At 33.5% G+C, this 22,325-nt stretch overlaps 1 protein-coding gene across 2 annotated transcripts in view; it reads right to left on the bottom strand.

Annotated features, from left to right (window-relative positions):
• The window catches only part of BRINP3 (BMP/retinoic acid inducible neural specific 3), a 419,565-nt gene that overhangs the window by 59,985 nt on the left and 337,255 nt on the right, over positions 1-22,325 (bottom strand). For both annotated transcript variants that reach the window (XM_061185297.1, XM_061185298.1), the window contains one exon: positions 20,483-20,705. In XM_061185297.1, coding sequence (XP_061041280.1) covers positions 20,483-20,705 — 223 coding nt within the window. The remainder of the gene's footprint in view (positions 1-20,482; positions 20,706-22,325) is intronic.

Here is a 22,325-nt window from a genome sequence, read left to right as displayed (position 1 = left end):
ATATCTGTACTCCAGTGTTCACTGCCACATTATTCACAATAATGTGAAATCTAGTGTGTGTGTGTGTGTGTGTGTGTCTGTGTATATATATTATATATAATATGTATATATAAAAAACTCATAGTATCAGAGAGTAGAATGGTGGTTGCCATGGACTAGGGCAAGGGGGAAATAAAAAGAGGTTAGAAAAAGGGTACAAACTTTCAGTTATAAGATGAAGAAGGTCTAAAGATCTAATGTGTAACATGGCGACCATAGTTGGTAATACAGTGTTGTATAATTGAAATTTGCTGAGAGAGTAGAATTTAAGTGTTCTCACCAAAAAAGGGAAAAAATGGCAAATGTATGAGGTGAAGTATATGTTAAAGATCATGGGAATCTTTTCCCAATGTATATCAAATGATCACACTGTATACTTCAAATATATTACAATTTTATTTGTCAATTATACCTTAATAAAAAAGAAGAAAGGCAGGAAGAGAGGGAGGGAGGAAGATATGAAGGAATGAAGGAAGAAAGCTAGTCAAGCCTTGCAGCTGAAAATAAGGAACCAGATAACTCTTTTCCCAAGGTAGCTTGAGGGAGCATTCTTGACTGTTCACCTCTGTAGGACCAGCAGCCCTTTGTGGTTATGGAAATGACAGTAGAATATCCTGAGTGGTGCTTCAACAAGGAACCTAACACTGAGAAAGTTCTCTACCTGATCAATGCATACTTTTATAGACGTACTAGGGCTGAATTTGAAATATTTAATGAAGAGCATTGCATGGATACTAACCGTTCAGAATAAACCCCCAACAGCTAATAATGGAAATCAGTTACTATGCCATAGTGTTCTGGCTGTATCTGAATATCAGTACTGAGGTATACTTGTGACTATTTTAAGTCCTTTTAGTCAAAAGTCAAGGTGGTAGCTAAGGAATATCCCTGTAACAAGTGGTAACTGGGCTTCAAAAATTTAGAATTAACAGTCTCTATACAGATAGCTTATTAGAAACAGTTAATTTCTTGAGAATCATATAGGTGTAACCATTTATAACTTTACCAAAGGATATTAGGAGTGAATCAAAAGGCCTTCGAGCCTCATAAGTTCATGCAAGAAAAATGACATCTGGTTGGTCTGTTTGGGTGTCAACTGTCCATGAAAATGAATAGGAGGGTTTTAGAATCCCATTCATTGTATGGGATTCTATAAACATCAATTAATTTACAGTCATAGAAGCCATGAAGATGCATCGAGTATATTCCAGGAGATTTCAGTAGGAATCAACACCGTTTTGAAACACAAGGTCTTTTTTTTTCTCCCTCTGTCACTAAAGTGGCTCATGCTAGTGTCTTCTCCCTGTGCTCATATAAAAGAATACATGGCATCTAGAGCACCCATATTTCATCTTTGGTGTTAAACACAAGCAAAGGTCCTAAAACAAAGCAAAGGTCCTCGGAGAGTAGCTGATTTCAAGTTTGGGGCATGAAAATACAGGCTGGGCCTGGAATACTGTGAAAGGATATTGTGATCAACTGTGATACCATCAGAGAAATTGGTATCCTCAGGAAATTGCAATGCAATATTATGTAGCCTTTCCTGTAGGTGGTCATTTTATTTCCAGTAGGATATTTTATCTTTTATCTAATTAAATTATACATTTAAGCATATTCATCTATAGTTTCCACTTTTGTATTGCTTTTTTTTTCCACATTAAAGTTGTGTATCATACTAAGTGAAGTAAGTCAGACAAAGACAATATCGTATGACTTATATAGGGAATCTAAAATATGACACAAATGAACCTATTTACGAAACAGAAACAGAATCAGGGACTTAGAGAAGAGACTGGTGTTTGCCAGGGGGCAGGGGCCTGGGAGAGGGGAGGAGTGGGAGTTTGGGATTAGCAGATGCAAACTGGTATATATAGAATGGATAAACAACAAGGTCCTACTGTATAGCACAGGGAACTATATCCAATATCCTGTGATAAACGATAATGGAAAAGAACGTGAAAAAGAATGTGTATATATGTGTAACTGAGTCACTTTGCTGTTCAGCAGTAATTAACATAACATTGTAATTCAACTATACTTCAATAAAAAATAAAGAAAAAAAAGTTGTGTTGTCTTTATAAAACAAATTGCCTTCCAGAGCTTCCTGTAACCTGGAAAAACCAAATAATATTCCTAACCTTTAAAGGCTGGAGAAATCTTGTCTGTGAACGTAACTCATCTTGATGCTTTTCAAACTGGCTATTTTATCACCTTTCCCTAATATCTGCCACCTCACCCCACCCCATTACCTCTGACCACATTTCCTATTAGTATCTCTGACTCACTCCATTCTGGCCACTGGGGCTTCATAAAATTCCTTAGGCAACCTGGGCTCCACTGCCGCTCAGGGCGCTGTATTTGCCTGAGTACGTGTTCACTCTGCCTATAATTTTCTCCCCCAGATATACATATGGCTTACTGTTCTCTCACCTCCTTTAAGTCTTGGCTGTCAATTCAATTTAAAATTGTACACACACACACACACACACACACACACACACACACACACAGGCAAGCATGCACCATCCTTGAGACTCTCTATCTTCCTCTCTGGTTTATTTTTCTCCATAGCCTTCATCACCTTCTAAATCAATATATAATTTGCCTGTTCATTTTCTTCCTCACCCACTAAAACATTAACTCCAAGTTTCCTGGAAATAAGTAAATAAATTTTATTTTGTAGGCTGATGCACCTTCTGTGCCTATAAATGACATTAAATATTTATTTGTTGAATGGACAAATAAATGGTTACAAGATCTAAGTAATATTCATTTAAAATTTCTTTCTTTAATATTTAAGGCATTTAAAACAATGAATTTTACTCTGAGTCCAGAATTTGTTATGTTCTAATAGGTATTGCTATGAAACAGTCTTCATTTTAATGCTCTCTCTAGAATTTGAAATTCTCCTTTGGATTTTATTTGATCCAAAGGTTCTCTAGGGATGGATTTCTTAATTTCCAGCCAGGTCAGAATTGCATTTAAAACATTGCACTTCAGAAACTTCAGTTAAAATATTTAACCCTATTAGACTATGGTTTAAAAATGGCCTAAAAAGTCTCTACCTTTTAAACTTTTTAAGATCAAGATATTAATTTAACAATAAGTGGGTTTGTATGCTCTCTCCTGGACACATCCTCTGGATTGCTGCAATCATAAACCAAATTGTTACATATACTTGAGTATATTTCTAGACTTTACAGTATTTTCTTTGCTATTTAATTACTGTAGCATCATCTACATCATCATCATCACCATCAGTGCCATTATCAAAGAGATATTTTTTTGAGTGTTTAATAAATGCTGAGACTTTACATATATAAGCCAGTTTAGTTTTCATAATACTTCTACAAGGTAGGTACTCTTATTACCCACACATTATAGTTAGGAAACTGAGACAAAGAGAGGTAATTTCTCAAGGCTATTCAGCAGTATAGTCAGGACACTTCTAAAACTCTATCCTATTTCTATAGAATAGATCTTAATATCTAGTGATGCTTGTCTACTATCATTATCCCCCTTTAAAATATAATTTACCACTTTCCCTTGTTTTTTTCAGATAAATTTTGATTAATATGCATTAAATTGCATAATATTAATTTGAAGGGAAAATAATATCTTTATAAGATTTTTTCCTATTCAGAAACATGACTAAGCTCTCCATTTATTCATAATTTTCCTTAATATCCTAAATACTTTGTTTTAGCTTATTTCCTTAGTTATACTGTATACTTTGACATTCTTGTGAATGTAGTCTTCTTTTCTATTATATTTTGTTATTGGTTTTGCTCATTTAGTAGGCTACTGATTTTTTTATTTACTTATTTTGTAACTAATTTGTTACAAAATAAGTATATATACAAATATATATATACATGTGTGTATATTAAAATTGGTAAGCTTTCTTTATATTCTTACTATTTTGCTTTTAGATTTGTTTACAGCTTATATGAACTAATTTTACTTCAGCTCAATAAAAGATACTACCTCGGACTTGATCTTTTTTGTTTCCTTTTAGAAACCTACATGAAGTCTTCCTGCTGGGTTTAATAGAACAACCACAACAAACTGACCTTCATTTTCTCCTGTGTTCTTTTGTCACATCAATGTTCTTTTGTGTTGTTCTATTTGTCGCCGTCTGAAGTGCATCTGGATTGTGAGATAGGGGATTTTGATTTTAACCAGCATTGATTTTTGAGATTTATTCACTCACTTTATAACTTGTAGTGGCTGCTCAAATGAAGTGCTTCAAAGTTTTTGTTTGTTTATTTTTTGTTTTCTTTTCCAGTGTAAGGGATTTAAGCTGGTGTATAGCTTTGTAATATTTAGTTTCCCCATCCTTGATTCATAAAGCCATTTGTTTTTAGAAAATAGTATCTTACTTTAATGCTCAAGGAAAGGAACTCTGGGTTTTGGTTATATACCATTATAATTACTTGCTATATATATGCATACCTGTGTGTGTATACATAAACACAGATACATACATATACATGTGAAGAATACATGGAACAAAATAATGATGAAAGGAAAGCTATCTGATTTTTGTTTTGTTTTGTTTTGTTTTTTTGTCCTCAGCATGAAGATTATAAGTTTAAAGATTGCACACTGCCTCTACAAGGTGTTACCAAATTAACGGGAAAGAATTTAGGACAAATACTATCTTATTGATACATTTACGAGTGACAGTTTTGACATGACCTATTTTATCTACACACATTGAAGCCTCCAATATTATTTGTATAAAAACCAACTTTCATATAATATGAGAAAACTTTGAGTGTTATTCCTTTCTTATGCATATACTATTATATTTTTTACAGAATAAGACGTTCGGAAATTCTATTCTGCTCTAAATTAGTCAGATCACACCTACATCATGATGTTTACTTCTGGCTACAACATTTTAATGGGGGAATATTCAGGAGGAAAGTTTCATGGATAACATAATAATTCTGATTTAAAAGATGGGCTTCGTATTTGAGATAATAAAGCCACCACAGCATCCCAGTAGTGGATGATGTTCAGATTCCTATTTATTTTGGCAAGTAAACATATATCCATTTCTTCCATAAAATAAGTAAAATTGTTTAGAAGTGATTCAAGTAGAAATGAGACTGATTCTCAACACTGATTTAAATATTTTTAAAAATTGAATGTGTATCTCTTCTAAGAATTTTATTGTCAATAGCAGTGTAAGATTTGGAGAGACATTAGTGTCCTTAAATCTGTATTGATTCTCACTTTGTGGTCCATATATGGTTAATAATTGATAGTTAATATGATGTCAACATATATTCAGCTTATTTCCTTGTACTCCATAACACTTTTTTTTCCTCTGAGATGTAACTTCATGTACCAATTAATCATCATAGGAAGGTTTTCATTTAATGTAACCTTCCATCTCATGCAAAATATTGGGATAAAATCGCAGAGTTCAAGGTTGTAAAAAAGAAATGTGACAAAAGTGTGTTTTAGTAAATAAATTAGCATTTAATTTGTAGTACCATATCAAGTAATTCCGTTATAGAGATGAGGTAGTATAATCTCCAAGTCTTTCTGAGAAAGTAATTAAAATAATTATTTGCCAAGAATTGGTACCTAGCACTCAGAAATCATCTAAGAAGCTGAGAAAACAAAAATCTTCTAAAATCATTTTCAGCTCAAGGTAATTGCCAAATATTTTATGGCTATCAAGGTGATTGCATTATAACTGCGAACAATTCTAGAAGCTGTAAATATTGGATTAAAAATGGTGGCACAGTGTTTTCCAAGTGTATACTTTGAGAAGGTAACAGGTATTCTAGGAAGCAAAAAGTTTGTTCTGGAAAAATCCTTGTTTAAACAAATCTACTTTTTTTTCTAATTGTAAGACATTGTAGAACACTTGTATGCATATATACATTGTAGATTTCCAGCAAAATTTATAGTAATTATAGTCTCCGAATTTGCTTGACCATGGCTCTTTAAAAAAAAGTATGTGTTATGTATTTATTTTAGAAAACAAACATTAATATCTCACAAAATGCAAGTTTTTAGTGGAACACAATGAAGGATTATCATCAACTGCTTAGTGAGGAGAAAATGAAGGCTTCCAAGAGCAGAGGCTTCCAAGTACCCTCTGTGGCATGAACCTGTGGGCAATATCAAATAAGGAACTGATTCTGATTGTTTAAACAAAGTGGTACTCACTCTAAATAGCCCTGGGAAATGGGCATCCTAATCTTGCACACTATGGACTTTATTTCCAAGATTCTATGAATAGGACTTTTCTTTCCAGAAAGTTAACTGAAGTGTTATGGTAGTTCTCTGGAGCCGTCCAAATTGTTACTGTTCTCAAATCTGACTATTTAAGACAGCAACCCCACTGAGTTACAGGGGGAAAAGTACTTGGGAGTGACATGCAATCTTTCTTGGAAGACTGTTTTAATGCCATGAAGATGGAGTAGGAGGTATTGAAATGACATCTGCACAGTTAACCACATGAAAACAAAAAGGAACAAATCTCTCTTATTTGGAATATCTGTATACTCAAGACTATTTCCCTTGTCTTTTGGCTTTCTTTTCCTCAGGTCAGAGAATAAACAAATTTAAAAGAAGGATAAGACAACATTATAAGATTTTTACTTAAAACGTATAATGAACTGATGACCTGTCATTTTGCACTATTCTCACACACATACAAATAAACACATACACGTAAGTCCACAGAATTTCCAAAAGGAGCAGAGCCTTTTGATTCTGTTAATATTATTGAAAGCAACTGTCTAAAAAGAATTTGGATCACTTTCCTTTATAGATTGTGGGTTGTAGACAGCATTCTCCAGACAAAATTTCAAGGTGACAAGCCCTCTGATTGCTCCACATAATCTTTTATCCATGAGGAAAAAAAAAAAAAAAAGAAGGGCAAGCACAACACAATAATCCCACAGGTTTTTATTTTGTTTTAATATTATTTTTTTTACTCTGCCTAAGATTGAAGACTTCTATGACTAGCATATAATTGATTTAAAAAATCACAAATAGCTTTTTATACATAAGTATGAATTTGCTTTAAAAGAATTATTTTCAACTAACATCTAGCAACATCTAATAAACTGAAAAATCATGAAATGAGCTCTGGGCTGAAGGTCAAATAGGAACATTATAGTTACAAGATAAGGATATTTTAGAGCCATGAGAACAGAAACACAGGTCACTCCAAGAGTTAGGTGAAAAGAAATAGCATGACAGAAAGAACAAATCTGCCTATTGTGAAATTTGTTTGGAAGTGGCCCAGTACCCAGGAGATTGGAGCATACCAACTATATTTTTTTTCTTTTTTTTCTCTCCTTGAATTCATCTCTCTGGCTCCCTTGAATAAGAATCCAGTCACATATGAGTTATCCTGTACAAATAACAATGTGTTTCTTACAGCATTTATGCCATTATCCTTATGATAAATTTTATTTTGACTATGAAACACATGAAAACATATTTTGCAGAAAATTCACTACATTAGAATTGACCTGTAGATTAAAAATATGATGTTTTTTATTTTGTTAATATTAAATAATAATTATTTAAGCACCTTCCATGTGCTGGGTACTTTATAGTTCCTCTATTTTTTACATTTGTCAATAACACATTGAAGATATCTAAATATTATATTAAACTTTTGAAATTTACTGATTCATTATTACCTAGCATATGCCTGTGAGTCATCACGGAGTGGTTGAAACACAAAAAATAATAAAAAATTACTTTGTAATATAGAAATGTAAGGAAAATTAATATCCTGACTTTTCCATACAGTTTCATATAAAATTGCTCTCAGCAAATTCACTTGTATTAATATATAAGTGCTATTTTTAATTAAATCACAAATTCTGCAATATTAAAGGATTTTGGAGGCCATACAGTAAGGTACTTTTATTAGTTGGGATGCAAGTTTGGCTAGTAACATAAGCCGAATAATACTGGCTCAGAAAAACTGCAATTTCATCCTCTCTCAAATAAGAGTGCAAACATAAACAATCAAGGACTGATATGCTAATTTCAAAGAGATCAGGCTTTACATATCTTTTTTTTTTTTAAACATCTTTATTGAAGTATAATTGCTTTACAATGGTGTGTTAGCTTCTGCTTTATAACAAAGTGAATCAGTTATACATATACATATGTTCCCATATCTCTTCCCTCTTGCATCTCCCTCCCTCCCACCCTCCCTATCCCACCCCTCTAGGAGGTCACAAAGCACCGAGCTGATCTCCCTGTGCTATGCGGCTGCTTCCCACTAGCTATCTATTTTACATTTGGTAGTGTATATATGTCCATGACACTCTCTCACCCTGTCACATCTCACCCCTCCCCCTCCCCATATCCTCAAGTCCATTCTCTAGTAGGTCTGTGTCTTTATTCCCGTCTTGCCACTGGGTTCTTCATGACCTTTTTTTTTTTTCCCTTAGATTCCATATATATGTGTTAGCATACTGTATTTCTTTTTCTCTTTCTGACTTACTTCACTCTGTATGACAGACTCTAACTCCATCCACCTCATTACAAACACCTCCATTTCATTTCTTTTTATGGCTGAGTAATATTCCATTGTATATATGTGCCACATCTTCTTTATCCATTCATCCGATGATGGACACCTAGGTTGCTTCCATGTCCTGGCTATTGTAAACAGAGCTGCAATGAATATTTTGGTACATGACTCTTTCTGAATTATGGTTTTCTCAGGGTATATGCCCAGTAGTGGGATTGCTGGGTCGTATGGTAGTTCTATTTTTAGTTTTTTAAGGAACCTCCATACTGTTCTCCATAGTGGCTGTATCAATTTACATTCCCACCAACAGTGCAAGAGTGTTCCCTTTTCTCCACACCCTCTCCAGCATTTATTGTTTCTAGATTTTTTGATGATGGCCATTCTGACCGGTGTGAGATGATACCTCATTGTAGTTTTGATTTGCATTTCTCTAATGATTAATGATGTTGAGCATTCTTTCATGTGTTTGTTGGCAATCTGTATATCTTCTTTGGAGAAATGTCTATTTAGGTCTTCTGCCCATTTTTGGATTGGGTTGTTTGTTTTTTTGTTATTGAGCTGCATGAGCTGCTTGTAAATCTTGGAGATTAATCCTTTGTCAGTTGCTTCATTTGCAAATATTTTCTCCCATTCTGAGGGTTGTCTTTTGGTCTTGTTTATGGTTTCCTTTGCTGTGCAAAAGCTTTTAAGTTTCATTAGGTCCCATTTGTTTATTTGTTTTTTATTTCCATTTCTCTAGGAGCTGGGTCAAAAAGGATCTTGCTGTGATTCATGTCATAGAGTGTTCTGCCTATGTTTTCCTCTAAGAGTTTGATAGTGTCTGGCCTTACACTTAGGTCTTTAATCCATTTTGAGTTTATTTTTGTGTATGGTGTCAGGGAGTGTTCTAATTTCATACTTTTACATGTACCTGTCCAATTTTCCCAGCACCACTTATTGAAGAGGCTGTCTTTTCTCCACTGTATATGCTTGCCTCCTTTATCAAAGATAAGGTGACCATATGTGCGTGGGCTTATCTCTGGGCTTTCTATCCTGTTCCATTGATCTATATTTCTGTTTTTGTGCCAGTACCAAAATGTCTTGATTACTGTAGCTTTGTAATATAGTCTGAAGTCAGGGAGCCTGATTCCTCCAGCTCCATTTTTCGTTCTCAAGATTGCTTTGGCTATTCCGGGTCTTTTGTGTTTCCATACAAATCGTGAAATTTTTTGTTCTAGTTCTGTGAAGAATGCCAGTGGTAGTTTGATAGGGATTGCATTGAATCTGTAGATTGCTTTGGGTAGCAGAGTCATTTTCACAATGTTGATTCTTCCAATCCAAGAACATGGTATATCTCTCCATCTATTTGTATCACCTTTAATTTCTTTCATCAGTGTCCTATAATTTTCTGCATACAGGTCTTTTGTCTCCTTAGGTAGGTTTATTCCTAGATATTTTATTCTTTTTGTTGCAATGGTAAACGGGAGTGTTTTCTTAATTTCACTTTCAGATTTTTCATCATTAGTATACAGGAATGCAAGAGATTTCTGTGCATTAATTTTGTATCCTGCTACTTTACCAAATTCATTGATTAGCTCTAGTAGTTTTCTGGTAGCATCTTTTGGATTCTCTATGTATAGTATCATGTCATCTGCAAACAGTGACAGATTTACTTCTTCTTTTCCGATTTGGATTCCTTTTATTTCTTTTTCTTCTCTGATTGCTGTGGCTAACACTTCCAAAACTATGTTGAATAATAGTGGTGAGAGTGGGCAACCTTGTCTTGTTCCTGATCTTAGTGGAAATGGTTTCAGTTTTTCACCATTGAGGACAATGTTGGCTGTGGGTTTGTCATATACGGCCTTTATTATGTTGAGGAAAGTTCCCTCTATGCCTACTTTCTGCAGGACTTTTATCATAAATGGGTGTTGAATTTTGTCGAAAGCTTTCTCTGCATCTATTGAGATGATCATATGGTTTTTCTCCTTCAATTTGTTAATATGATGTATCACGTTGATTGATTTGCGTATATTGAAGAATCCTTGCATTCCTGGAATAAACCCCACTTGATCATGGTGTATAATCCTTTTAATGTGCTGTTGGATTCTGTTTGCTAGTATTTTGTTGAGGATTTTTGCATCTATGTTCATCAGTGATATTGGCCTGTAGTTTTCTTTCTTTGTGACATCTTTGTCTGGTTTTGGTATCAGGGTGATGGTGGCCTCGTAGAATGAGTTTGGGAGTGTTCCTCCCTCTGCAATATTTTGGAAGAGTTTGAGAAGGATAGGTGTTAGCTCTTCTCTAAATGTTTGATAGAATTCTACATATCTTAATATGTTTTTTCACGTCATAATTTTTAGTTCTAGCCATCACATTTGCATTTTAGCCAGGGAGAAAATGAGAGTGTAGATGGCATGCATTCTTCTTTTTTTAAGGATCCAATTCAGAAGTTTCATGCATTCCTTCCACTTACATCCATTCGGTATCCATCCTGGGTTCAAGGGAGACTGAGAGGGGTGGTGCAGCATGTGCTTTGCTAAAACCAGGAGTTGCATTATGAAAGAAAGAGAAGTAAAGGAAGAAGGGATGCAACCTCTATGATAGCCCCACAATTTGTCTTCTAGGTCTATTAGGTCCTTATGAAACCATATACAAGCTCCCGTGTTCCTACCCTTTGAAGTGAAAGGCTTTTGCTTTAGTCTCCCAGGCCTCCCTTGAGTCTCTAAAGGCTGGCTCAAAAGTTAATGATTGGGAAATGTGAAGATGTAGAAACAAGGAATAGCTGTTGAGCCAGGAAACTGGTAACAATCTAGACTATAAATCCACCACAGAGCAGAATCACTGAACTCCCAGTTCCCTGAAAGATACAGATAAAGGCCTGACACACATTCCTAAGTTGCTTTTATAGGAAGCAGACCCCCACGAGATGAAAACTGCTGACTGCAAAACATAGACCCTAGGCTGGTTGAAACCAGAAGGTTGATAATGCTAGAAACTTCACTTTGATGCCAACCAAGCATAGAATTGTGCACAAGCTGATCACACACCCTGCAGCCCCCTCCCTCCCTCACACTGCCTTTAAAACCTCTTCTCTGAAAGCCATCGGGAAGTTCAGGTCTTTTGAGCATGAGCGCCTGTTCTCCTTGATTGGCCCTGCAATAAACACTGCACTTTCCTTCACCACTACCCTGTGTCAGTAGATTGGCTTTACTGCATATTGGAGAGCAGACCCAAGTTTGGTTCAATAACATTATAAGGAGTTGAAATTGACCTAGAGTGGCTTTCTCAAAGAGTGGTCCACTAGGCCTTTGGTGTGGGTGAGTGGGAAGTGGGAAAGCAAAGTAAGATCCTGTAAGGTGTGTACAAAGTGAAAAGAAGTATTTGCACAGAAATACCAAGATGTTACTTTTCTTTTGCATTCTGTTGACTTTTGCACTGATGGTGTCAAAAACAATGGCGGGTAAGCTATTGCAGGAAACTCAGCACAAATCAAGAATGTACTAGCAGATATATATTCTTTTTGGCTACATGCTTGTAGGACAAAAAGAAAGTATATTTGGTTTTAAAATGTTCCTGGTGAGGCAGTAAAAACAAGTTTATTGTATCTCAATTTTCAGCACAAGTCATGTCAAAACCAAATGGGCACATGAATAGTGCACTTGTGCTGCACACTGAACTACAGTGGTTGCCTCGGGTGGCAGCACTCGTGCAATTGTCTCAGTTGCAACCTGAGGTAACCAATTTTTTTCTGGCAACTATTTTTACTTGAAAGTATGATGACAGACCAACTATGCTTATTCAGACTTGGATATTTGGCAGATCTGTTATCAAAACTGAAAAAAAAATAAATCTCTCACTTCATGACAAACTGATATATTTAAGGGCAATGTTAAAATTCTAGCTTTCAAGTGAAAATTAGAAATTTGGAAAACTTGTATCTGCCACTAAGAGACTGACAGCTTCCCAACATATAAAGACTTTTCTTATGAATCCAATGATGATATTAAAGAATGAGATTTTTTTTTGTTATTATATAATGATATGCATCGACATTTAGGAGATCTTCATAGTTGAGTGAATCAGTATCTTTCAAATGACTAACACATGATTTTGTATGCATGGGTAGAAGATCCATCTGAGGTACAAATCAGACTAAATAATTTAATGTAATAGATTTTAATATGTTCATTGCATGGTTTTAGATTCTGTATTACAGCTGACTTTTAAAAATCTTCCACTTGTTGAATTTTGGTGTAGTATCTAAGAATAATATCCACAATTATTCAAAAAGGGCACTGCAATTCTCATTTCTCCAATAAAACTGTGTGAAGCTACAAAACTACAGTTTGCAACAGATTACATGCAGAAACAGCAATGCAAATTCAATTACCTTCTCTTAAGCCAAATATTAAGGAAATGTGCAAAAATCATTAAAGTTTAAATGTCCTATATGTTAACATGTAATGAGCTTGCTTATTGTTCTTTAAATTGTATTAATAAGTACATATTTTAGAAGCTCTTAGTTTTAATTTTTACTATGGTAAATATAGACTTCCATGTACATACATACATATACAGATTTACAGCTTCCATACACAAAAGCTCTTTGGGTTTCTCAATAATTTTTATGCGTTTGAAAAGGTCCTGAGACCAAACAGTTGATAACTTCTGGTCAAGGTCAGTATCTATAACCCTATAATTATTCTTGCTCAAGCTGGCAGTAGCCTAAAAAAATGCTTCTTATGTATAAATGCCTCTTTAAAGCATGTTTAATCCATTCTTTCTAGGAATAAATACTGTAATACCACATATAATATAACCAAAGTTTATCTCTGTTCATTATTAAAGAAACAAAAAAATTAATATTTTTTGTTTGCCGAGACTATATATTTTATAAATACAAGATAAGAATTATAAACCCTGATCACTTTTTTGAATACTCAAAACTACTTAAAAATATCCTGATAATGACTTAAAATTCTTCTCATTTCTGTATTTCTATTGTTTATAAATTAGGAAGTTATAATTTATCTTCACAGATTTCCATTTTGTTCATGTACCAAATAAAATGTGATTTTTTCCAATGTTTAACAGCTATATTTACCTTATATTGTTGCTTTTAATGTTATGTATTTATAGTTCTTTATTAGTTTATATAATGTACATTAAGACTTGGCAACAACTTATGCTTTTTCATTGTTCGCATTCCCAGGCCAATAGTCTCCCAAATTGCCTCTCTCAACATTGTGTAACAATGGTGAATTTGATGATTATATGTACACTAATAATACACAGACTTCGATAAAATTAACTATCAAAACAAAGAAAAAAGCAAACGTATTTACCGTATTAGACTTTGAGAGTCCTCCTCTGTCTCAAGTAAGTTTTATGCCATGTTGAGGATATTTATTACCACAGGAAAATCACATGTTCATACTTCATTATTACTGCTTCCAGGACATATTCAAAATGGAAACAGATTTTTATTAGCTTTTTCATATCATCTAGATTGATATCTATTTATATGTTAGATTTTACAAGTGAAGGAAACCAACTCCAATTAACTAATTTATTGGAAAGATAATCAGATGCAGTATCTCATGTGTTGGAATACATTAAAAAAGGAAAGTTTAACTAAGGTGAAGAGGCACTATTCTGCAGAAGATTAGTAAGAAATTGTAAATTGGGATTCCAGGAGCACTAAATCATCCGAATTAAAAAAAAAAAAGTATATAGAAAGATTTCAGTGAAGAGGGGACATATTGAAGAGAATGAGGGTCAATAAAGAGGGAAAATGTTTGGATATTCAGCAAAGTAGGAAGGGAAGAAAGAGAATAGGCTGAAAAGGGATGAAAAAGAATTAAGGGAAAAATATGATTTAAAAGGATTTTTATACATCATTCCTGTATGTCAGATATTGGGAAACATCATTCGCAAAGATTTCTCCCCATGAAAATGTTAAAATATCTATTTTTCTTGCATGCATAATAGAGTGGTAACTGCCTGATGATGCATATGGGACAAAAAGGGTCATGTCTGAGTTAGAGAAGGAAAAGTTGAATAACAAAACCTCAGAAAGAGAAGTACACGGGATCTAGAAGTCAAATGAAAGCAGAGGTTTGAATGATACCTGAATTCTCTGTCTCATATTGGGTCTACATGTAAGCTTCATTGTCATCCACCATGGACAGGATTCCTGCACAAAAAAAGTGGCTGGCTAGTCTTCTCACCCTCACATCTCAAGGTCTTACTAATAGAGACCAACCCTGTCTGCTACGATATGAATGCTGTGTCCCCCCAAAATTTATGTATTGGAATCCTAACCCCCAAAGATGATGCTATTAGGAGGTGGGGTCTTTGGGAGGTGCTTAGGTCATGAGGATGGAGCCCTCTTGAATGAGATTAGTGTCCTTCACCAGAACCCCACCACGATGGCACCTAGATCTTGGACTTGAATCTTCAGCATTGTGAACTGTTGTTTGTGAGTCACCTAGTCTCTGGCATTTTTTGTGTAGAGCAGCCTGAAGAGACAAAGACACTGTCTCAGGTCCATTTGAAGGAATGGGGGAGGGCATTCACCTGCTTAATGGAGAAACAAAATAGAACATGATATGCGTATTGTGACAGGTGATCCAATTTATGTAGAGTGGAAAACATTTTACATAAAGTAATAATTCATTGCTGTGTGTGTTCAGAGGTTGAACTAAAGTATTAAGAAAAATATCACAGAGCACTCATCAAATATGTATTGAGCACTTGCTGTCTGTGAATGTGAGAGCTGACTCTAGGAGCTCTAGCACATAACTAAGCATTCAGATGTCTTAAAATTCTGCCTGCGTCTTGTGTTTTCAGAGTTCCAGTGGGCAGGGCAATCCTTCCCAAACATGTTAAATATTCCCATGGTTTATTTCAGCATTCCCAGACTTTATCCTCCCCTACCCACAGATACTGTTCAGTCTTTCAACTTCCTTTTCCTCAAGTGTTCATTTTCTTTGTTCTTCCTCTTAGTTTATAATCATAATATCATTTTGAATTGGACTAGAATTGGAGGAGATCATGAGGAGAAGGAGGAGAGAGATGGGAAATTTGTCTGACTCCATGAAATTATCCAAATCTGCACTTGGAGATCAGTTTGAAATGGCACTTCAATTAAAATCATTTTGATATATAGGGTTTTAGACTATTCCTATGGTTGTTATGTTAAAGTACATATACATATGCATATATATGTATTGATATATATACATATTATATATTAAAGTTTATATATAATGTATAGATCTATATATAATGTACATATTTATAATGTATGCATATAATATATAATATAATGTATGCACATGTGTATGTATTTATATATATATAATTATATATGTTATTATTAGTAAGATAGTATTACTCCACAAATACTCGGGATTCAGGATTCAGTCTGGTTGTATAAGGTTTCCATATGATGGAGACTAAAGTAATAATATTCTTTCTTTGACATAAAATGTATTTATAATATAAAACATTTCAACGATATACAAGTTAAATATCTTTAAAACACTTGATAACATTTTTAAAGACAGAGAATATATATTATATTAGAGCACAGGTTGGCAAAATTTTTCTGTTGGAGCCAGGTAGCAAATATTGTAGGGTTTCAGGGCCGTGCTGTCTCTCTGTGGCAACTAACTGCCATTAGGGTGTGAAAGTGGCCACAGACAATATGTAAACATATAAGCATGGCTTTTTCATTTATGCACATTTTAATATGAATTTCATACATCTTCATCAATCAAAAATATTATTCTCCTTTTGATTTTTTTCAACAATTTAAAATATAAAAAAAATCCTTGCCTCACAGGCTGATACAAAAACTGGTGAAGGCTGGATTTGGCCTGTATGCCAATTTCTAACTCCTGTCATAGAGCATATATAAGAAGTACATGACATAGCTCTCAGATTAAGAATGACATAGACCTAAACTCATTCTTCTCTGTGACGTTAGAGAAGTGATTTCATCCTATCTCACTTTCCATTGTTAATGAAGAAGAGATAACTTTGTAAAAATATTTTAATAAAGTTTTAGTGGTTTACTGCAGCCGCATGCACTGCCTCAGGAGAACCAACTGTGCAGACCTGCCCAACTCCACGTGCCGTGACAGCACATTGCTAGCTTGAAATTGGCCATGGTGGAAATATTTATACTACAAGAACTAGTAAATTCTATAAATCAGGTGTTTTTCTCCCCTAAAGAGTTTGTTGTTAAGCCTTTACCAACAGACCTTTAAATGTAATATTTCTATGGACCCTTGGCTGCTCTGTGAATAAGACATGACAGCACAAAATAGTATAGTTGAGGCACTTTATAGGAACACTACCTAATTACTTCTCAATAATTGTTACAACTATTTTTCTTTAATGAAATGAATATGTCATTTTTACTTATCTCAAAAATTTTAGAATAGCAACAAAAGTTGACTACCTCAAAGAAACAAGATGATCACAGGCTTTGGAATTTACTTCGGTAAGAAAAAGGATTTTGATGTCACGCGAATTCATGAGAGGGATAGTGGTAGCAGTGCAGACTTGCTATTTGGATAGAGGGCCACACGCTTTACCAGAAAGAAAGAATTACACTGTACATTATAAAGAAAAACTTCAACTGACCCGCATTACACAGGAAGTGTTAAGAAATAATTTTAATGGAGGCGTACTTTGCAGGTTTCATTTTAGTTTGTTTTTGTTTATTTTTCCAGATTTTAAAATATCAGATATTGAAAACCAGTTCTTAGGGTTAGATGAATTGAAGAGAATAGCTGAAAAAATTCCATAAAGACAGGGTAAAAAACCAGAATTTCTCCTAGAAGTGAGTCACTGATATTGCTTATCCACTTTCTCTTTCAAAAATTTCTGAAAACACACCCTACAAATTTCCAACCTCTTTTCCACTGTATTCTACTAACAAACTCTAGCACATATATTTTTGTTGTCTTAATGTAATTTTATATTATTCTATTAAAATGGGAAAAATAAAAAGCAAAAAAGAAACAAAAATCTCACATTCCTGTAAACGTGCTGGGGAAAAAATCCAAATTCAATAAAAATCTTTCATCTAGCAAGAAGTCTGTATTTTTTTTTATTGTGTGTGATGAGTAATAGCCAACACAGGAATTAAGCTAAATTGAAAAAAGAAAGTCAAGAAAAGCCTTTGGCGATCTTTGATTTACTTAGTTCAGAAGTTTTGGAAAACAAATATTTATTTCTATCATTTACTGAATTTTATTCCAAATAACGCATCTTTATTTTATGCTGCCTATTTATTTATTCTGTAATACCTAACTTGAATTATTTCATATTTTTCTTAAAAATCTTGCACTCTAATGACATATTTGAATATTTAATTTTTATTCTAATAGAAATTAATGTCTCTTTTGATATATTTTACCCCACTATTTGTTTCATTTTCAGTTTCCATTTCTCCACTCATTCCTTAAACGTATCCTCAGATTCTGTCTACATATTTCCCATGGTATTACATTCAGATCTTATGGTTTCACGTGCACTGATGTTTGCCACCTTACTCTCTCAAATCTCCCCTGAGCTTCAGACATACATATCCAGCTCCAGTTGAATGTGATTAAAAGAACACTTAAAGTCAACAAGTTTATAAGCAAACTCATCAATTTGCTTCCATCCCATTCTATTGTATTTCCTATTATGTTTGAGGGTAGAACCATCTATTTCAGTGGTTTACAAACTCTATTTAACCCACACAGAGCATAAAGTTCATTATGAACTTTTTACAGAGCATAAAGTAACAGTGTCTTTCTCCAGCCATAATTCTCTGTTAAGGAATATTTCCTTGAACTTTGCAGGCAGATATATAAAAAATATCTTATGCGTGGAAGGAATAAGAAAACTTACAGGATGCATAAAATAACAAATCTTAATACCAGTGTTTGGAGAGAAATTTATAGCAGTGAAAGCCTATATTAAAAAAAAAAGAAAGCTCTCAAGTCCATAACCCACCTTTTCTCTCTATGAAACTAGAAAAAGAAAATTACAGTACACACAAAGCAAATAGAAGAAAAGAAATAATAATAATCACAGTGGAAAAATCAAAGAAAAAAGAGAAAAATAATAGAGAATATAAAGAAAACTAAAAGTTAATGTTTTGAAAAGAAACAAAATTGACAAACTTTTGGGCTAGACTGACCAGACAGACAGACAGATGGGGAGAAGAGATGGATAAGAAAGTGAAAAGACTGGAAGGAGATATTTATATATCATACTACTGATAAGGGACTGGCATCCAAATACATAACTTACTCTTACAACTTAATAATGCAAATAAAAAACAAACAAAAAATGAGTGAAGAAAATTCGAATAGATATTTCTCCAAAGAATATACACAATGGGCAATAAACACATAAAAATATGTTTAGCATCATTAGTCGCTGGAGAGATATAAATTAAAATCACAGGAAGACGCCACTTCACATCCACTCGGATGACTATAATCAAAAGGTCAGATAATAAAAAGTGTTGGTGAGGATACGGAGTCATGGGAGTTGTCACTCATGGTTGGTGGAAATATAAAATAGTACGGCCATTTTGGAAAACAGTTTGGCAGGTCCTCAAAATGTTAAATATAGGATTATCTTCTGAATAGTCAATTCTGCTCATAGATACATATCCAAGAAAATTGAAAACATACGTCCACATTTTTAAAAAAGCACATGAATGTTGACAGCAGCATTATTTATACTAGCCAAAAAGTGGAAACAACCCAAGTGTCCATCAAACGATTAACTGATAAGTAAAATGTGATATACACATACTACATGCTACAACATGGGTGAACCAGAAAGCACTATGCTAAGTGAAAGAAGCCAGTAACAAAAGACCACATATTGTATGAAATGTCCAAAATAGGCAAATCTATGAGGACAGTTAGTAGATTAGACAAATCTATAGAGACAAATAGCCTAGGGATGGGTGTGGAGTATGGGGACAGTGACAATGTTCTCAACTTAGATTGTGGTGATGGTTGCATAAATTTGAATATGCTAAAATCCAATGACTTGTAAAAAAATTCCAATAATTTATTTTGAAATCGAATTTTAAAAATGTGTAGACTCAGTTTTTTTTGTTTTTTTTTCTTGTGAAAGAAATCTGTAATTACAGATTTCTTAATGATTTAAGCATCAGGTCAAACTTCAAGTATTTTATAATAGAGATACTGGTACAAATGCATACTTTCTTATGATTTTGTCCTAAATTTTTCCTTAGCTTTTCATTTTATGTATTTTCAACCCGACTTCTACTAAATACATGCAAATTTTTATTGCACTGACTGGTCAACACATCTTAAACTAGCAAATCTAAAACCCGTGCTTCCCCAGATCAGTTCAGGCACAAATATTTTAATAGTCTGTCAACATTCATATAAATCGTTTGAAACTTTCCCAGCAGTTTTATAGATTCATGTAGAATGAGCTTTATGGTTTTCTGAACACAGGTCAAAGAAAAAATTTAAATTCTTTTAAAGAATTTAAAAATTTAAATTCTTTTATTTGAAAATCTTAAGAAATTTCACTTTTATTCCAGCTTACTTCCTAGGCTTACAATGTAACTGTAAGTCTTTGTGTTTTTATGTTCATTGTGATACAATTATCAGTTGACTACCATGCACAACAAGTTAGAAAAATTTATTGATTCCGATAGTAAAAGAAAATTTTAAAAAAAGAAAATAGTGTATGTGCTCTCATTGTACTATTACTTTGGAAAATAACTACAATTAATTATTATGAGACTTAAGACTACATGTTGTTTTCAGATTATCTCTAATAATATAAATAACATTGTGCTATATATATTACTACATCTACATTCAGAAAATCAATAGAGCTGTCCTCAGTTGTCTACATTGCTACACGTCTTACCTTTGTCTTGGCAAGCTGATGAGGGGTTGTTTATGACATCTCTTGCTAAGGCTAAAGAGCTTGTGTACAATTTTCTGTGCCTTTAGGAAAAGTTGCTTCATGCTGTTCTCCAGTTGTTCATAGCGGCGCTGAAAATTAGAGTCCATTGTCCACAAATGCATTATGGTAGACGTGTTGAGGAAATAATTCATGGGTAGCCTTTTCATAAAGAACTTGAATTCATCTGGAAATATGTCAAAATTCAACACTTTAATAATAAAATAATTATTTTCCCTTTTCCCCAAAACACATTTAGTATGTTAACGTTAAAAAAGAATACAATCTATTATTTTCTGTGTAGCAAATCAATGGCAAGAAGGAAATTTTTTTTATGTTTTAGGATTGTTTTCTTTTTTTGTTCCCCTCAAGAAAGAACATTCACAGAAAAAGATACTTAAAATAATCGTGCTACAGCAAATAATGGGGGCAGAAAGTTTAAGGTGAACTTAATTTTTCCACATTCTCCTTTCGATGGTATTTCAATTTGATGGTATTGAAGTTTTTCCCATAGGTAGTGGTCATTAATCTAGCTTTCATTTTTGGCAATAGTATTAATAATCTGTTCCAAGTATTGTTCATTAAATAAATATTTTCAGAAAATTTCATTAAATCAGTATAGAAAGATATATATATATATGTATTATCATTACTAAATGATTATATTGTTTAAGGAAAAAGAGGAAACTTTTATAGTGTAAAATATAATATTCAACTATGTACTCTGGTTGTTCCCTTAGTAACTGACCACATTTCAATTTGTTAAAACAGCAGTTTAAAACCTAACTGTATACTTAAGAGAAAAAAATAAAAAAGAATTTAAAGCTCCAGTATTGGCTTTTTGTGTGTGTCAATAATTATCATGTCTAAATCATCTTCTTTTCAAATGTCTAAGTAACTAACAGTAGGAACAAAAGTTGACACTACAATAAAATAATCATCTAAAAGGTCTATTAATTATCTCAACACAGAAGAGCCAAAAGATAGAAACAACCCAACTATTCATCAATAGATGAATGGCTCTACCAAGTGTGGTATATACATAAAATAGAATATTACTGAGCCATAAAAATGAATGAAGTTCTGATGCATGCTACAACATGGATGAACCTTCAAAATATCACGCTAAAAGTGAAATAAGCCTGAGAACAAAGGACAAGTATTGTATGATTCCACTTATATAAAATATTTAGAATGTTCAAGTTCATTGAGACAGAAAATAGATTAGAATTTACCAGGGGATGGGGGAACAGCAGATGGGAAGTTTTTGCATAATAGCTATAGAATTTCTGTTTGGGGTGATAAAAACTTTTTGGAAAAAAGATAGTGGTGATGGTTGCACAGCATTGTGAGTGTAATTAATGTCATTGAATTGTACATTTAAAATGGCAAATTTTATGCTATATACATTTTACCACAAAAATATTTAAAAAAACAGAAACAAAGAGAGTAGAGCCTTCTCCCCATCTCTCCTTTTCTTCTTAAATATTATGATCATGGACTCAAAACATACACTTTTTATTTATTTTAGTATTTCTTTAAAGGATTTATTGTGTTTAGCATATCACATTGCCCCCAGTTCCATGTTGGAGTGGCTGGGTTTCCTCTGCATATATACTCCAGCACAGGACAAGATTTGGAAAACGTTTTCAGTGGCTGAAGATGTATTATTTAGTAAGTGAGACAAACCACATTTTAGTCACTATTCTACCCATAAAAATGTCATATGGCATGCATTAAACCTCAGTCTCTCTGTGCCTTAATTTCCTCCTTTGTAAACGAGATAGAAAGTTTTGGATAATAATAA

Source organism: Eubalaena glacialis, chromosome 3 (assembly GCF_028564815.1).
Source record: "Eubalaena glacialis isolate mEubGla1 chromosome 3, mEubGla1.1.hap2.+ XY, whole genome shotgun sequence".
Lineage (NCBI taxonomy): Eukaryota > Metazoa > Chordata > Mammalia > Artiodactyla > Balaenidae > Eubalaena > Eubalaena glacialis.
The sequence above is the reverse complement of the archived record's forward strand: the minus strand, read 5'-3'. Positions and strand labels throughout refer to the sequence as shown.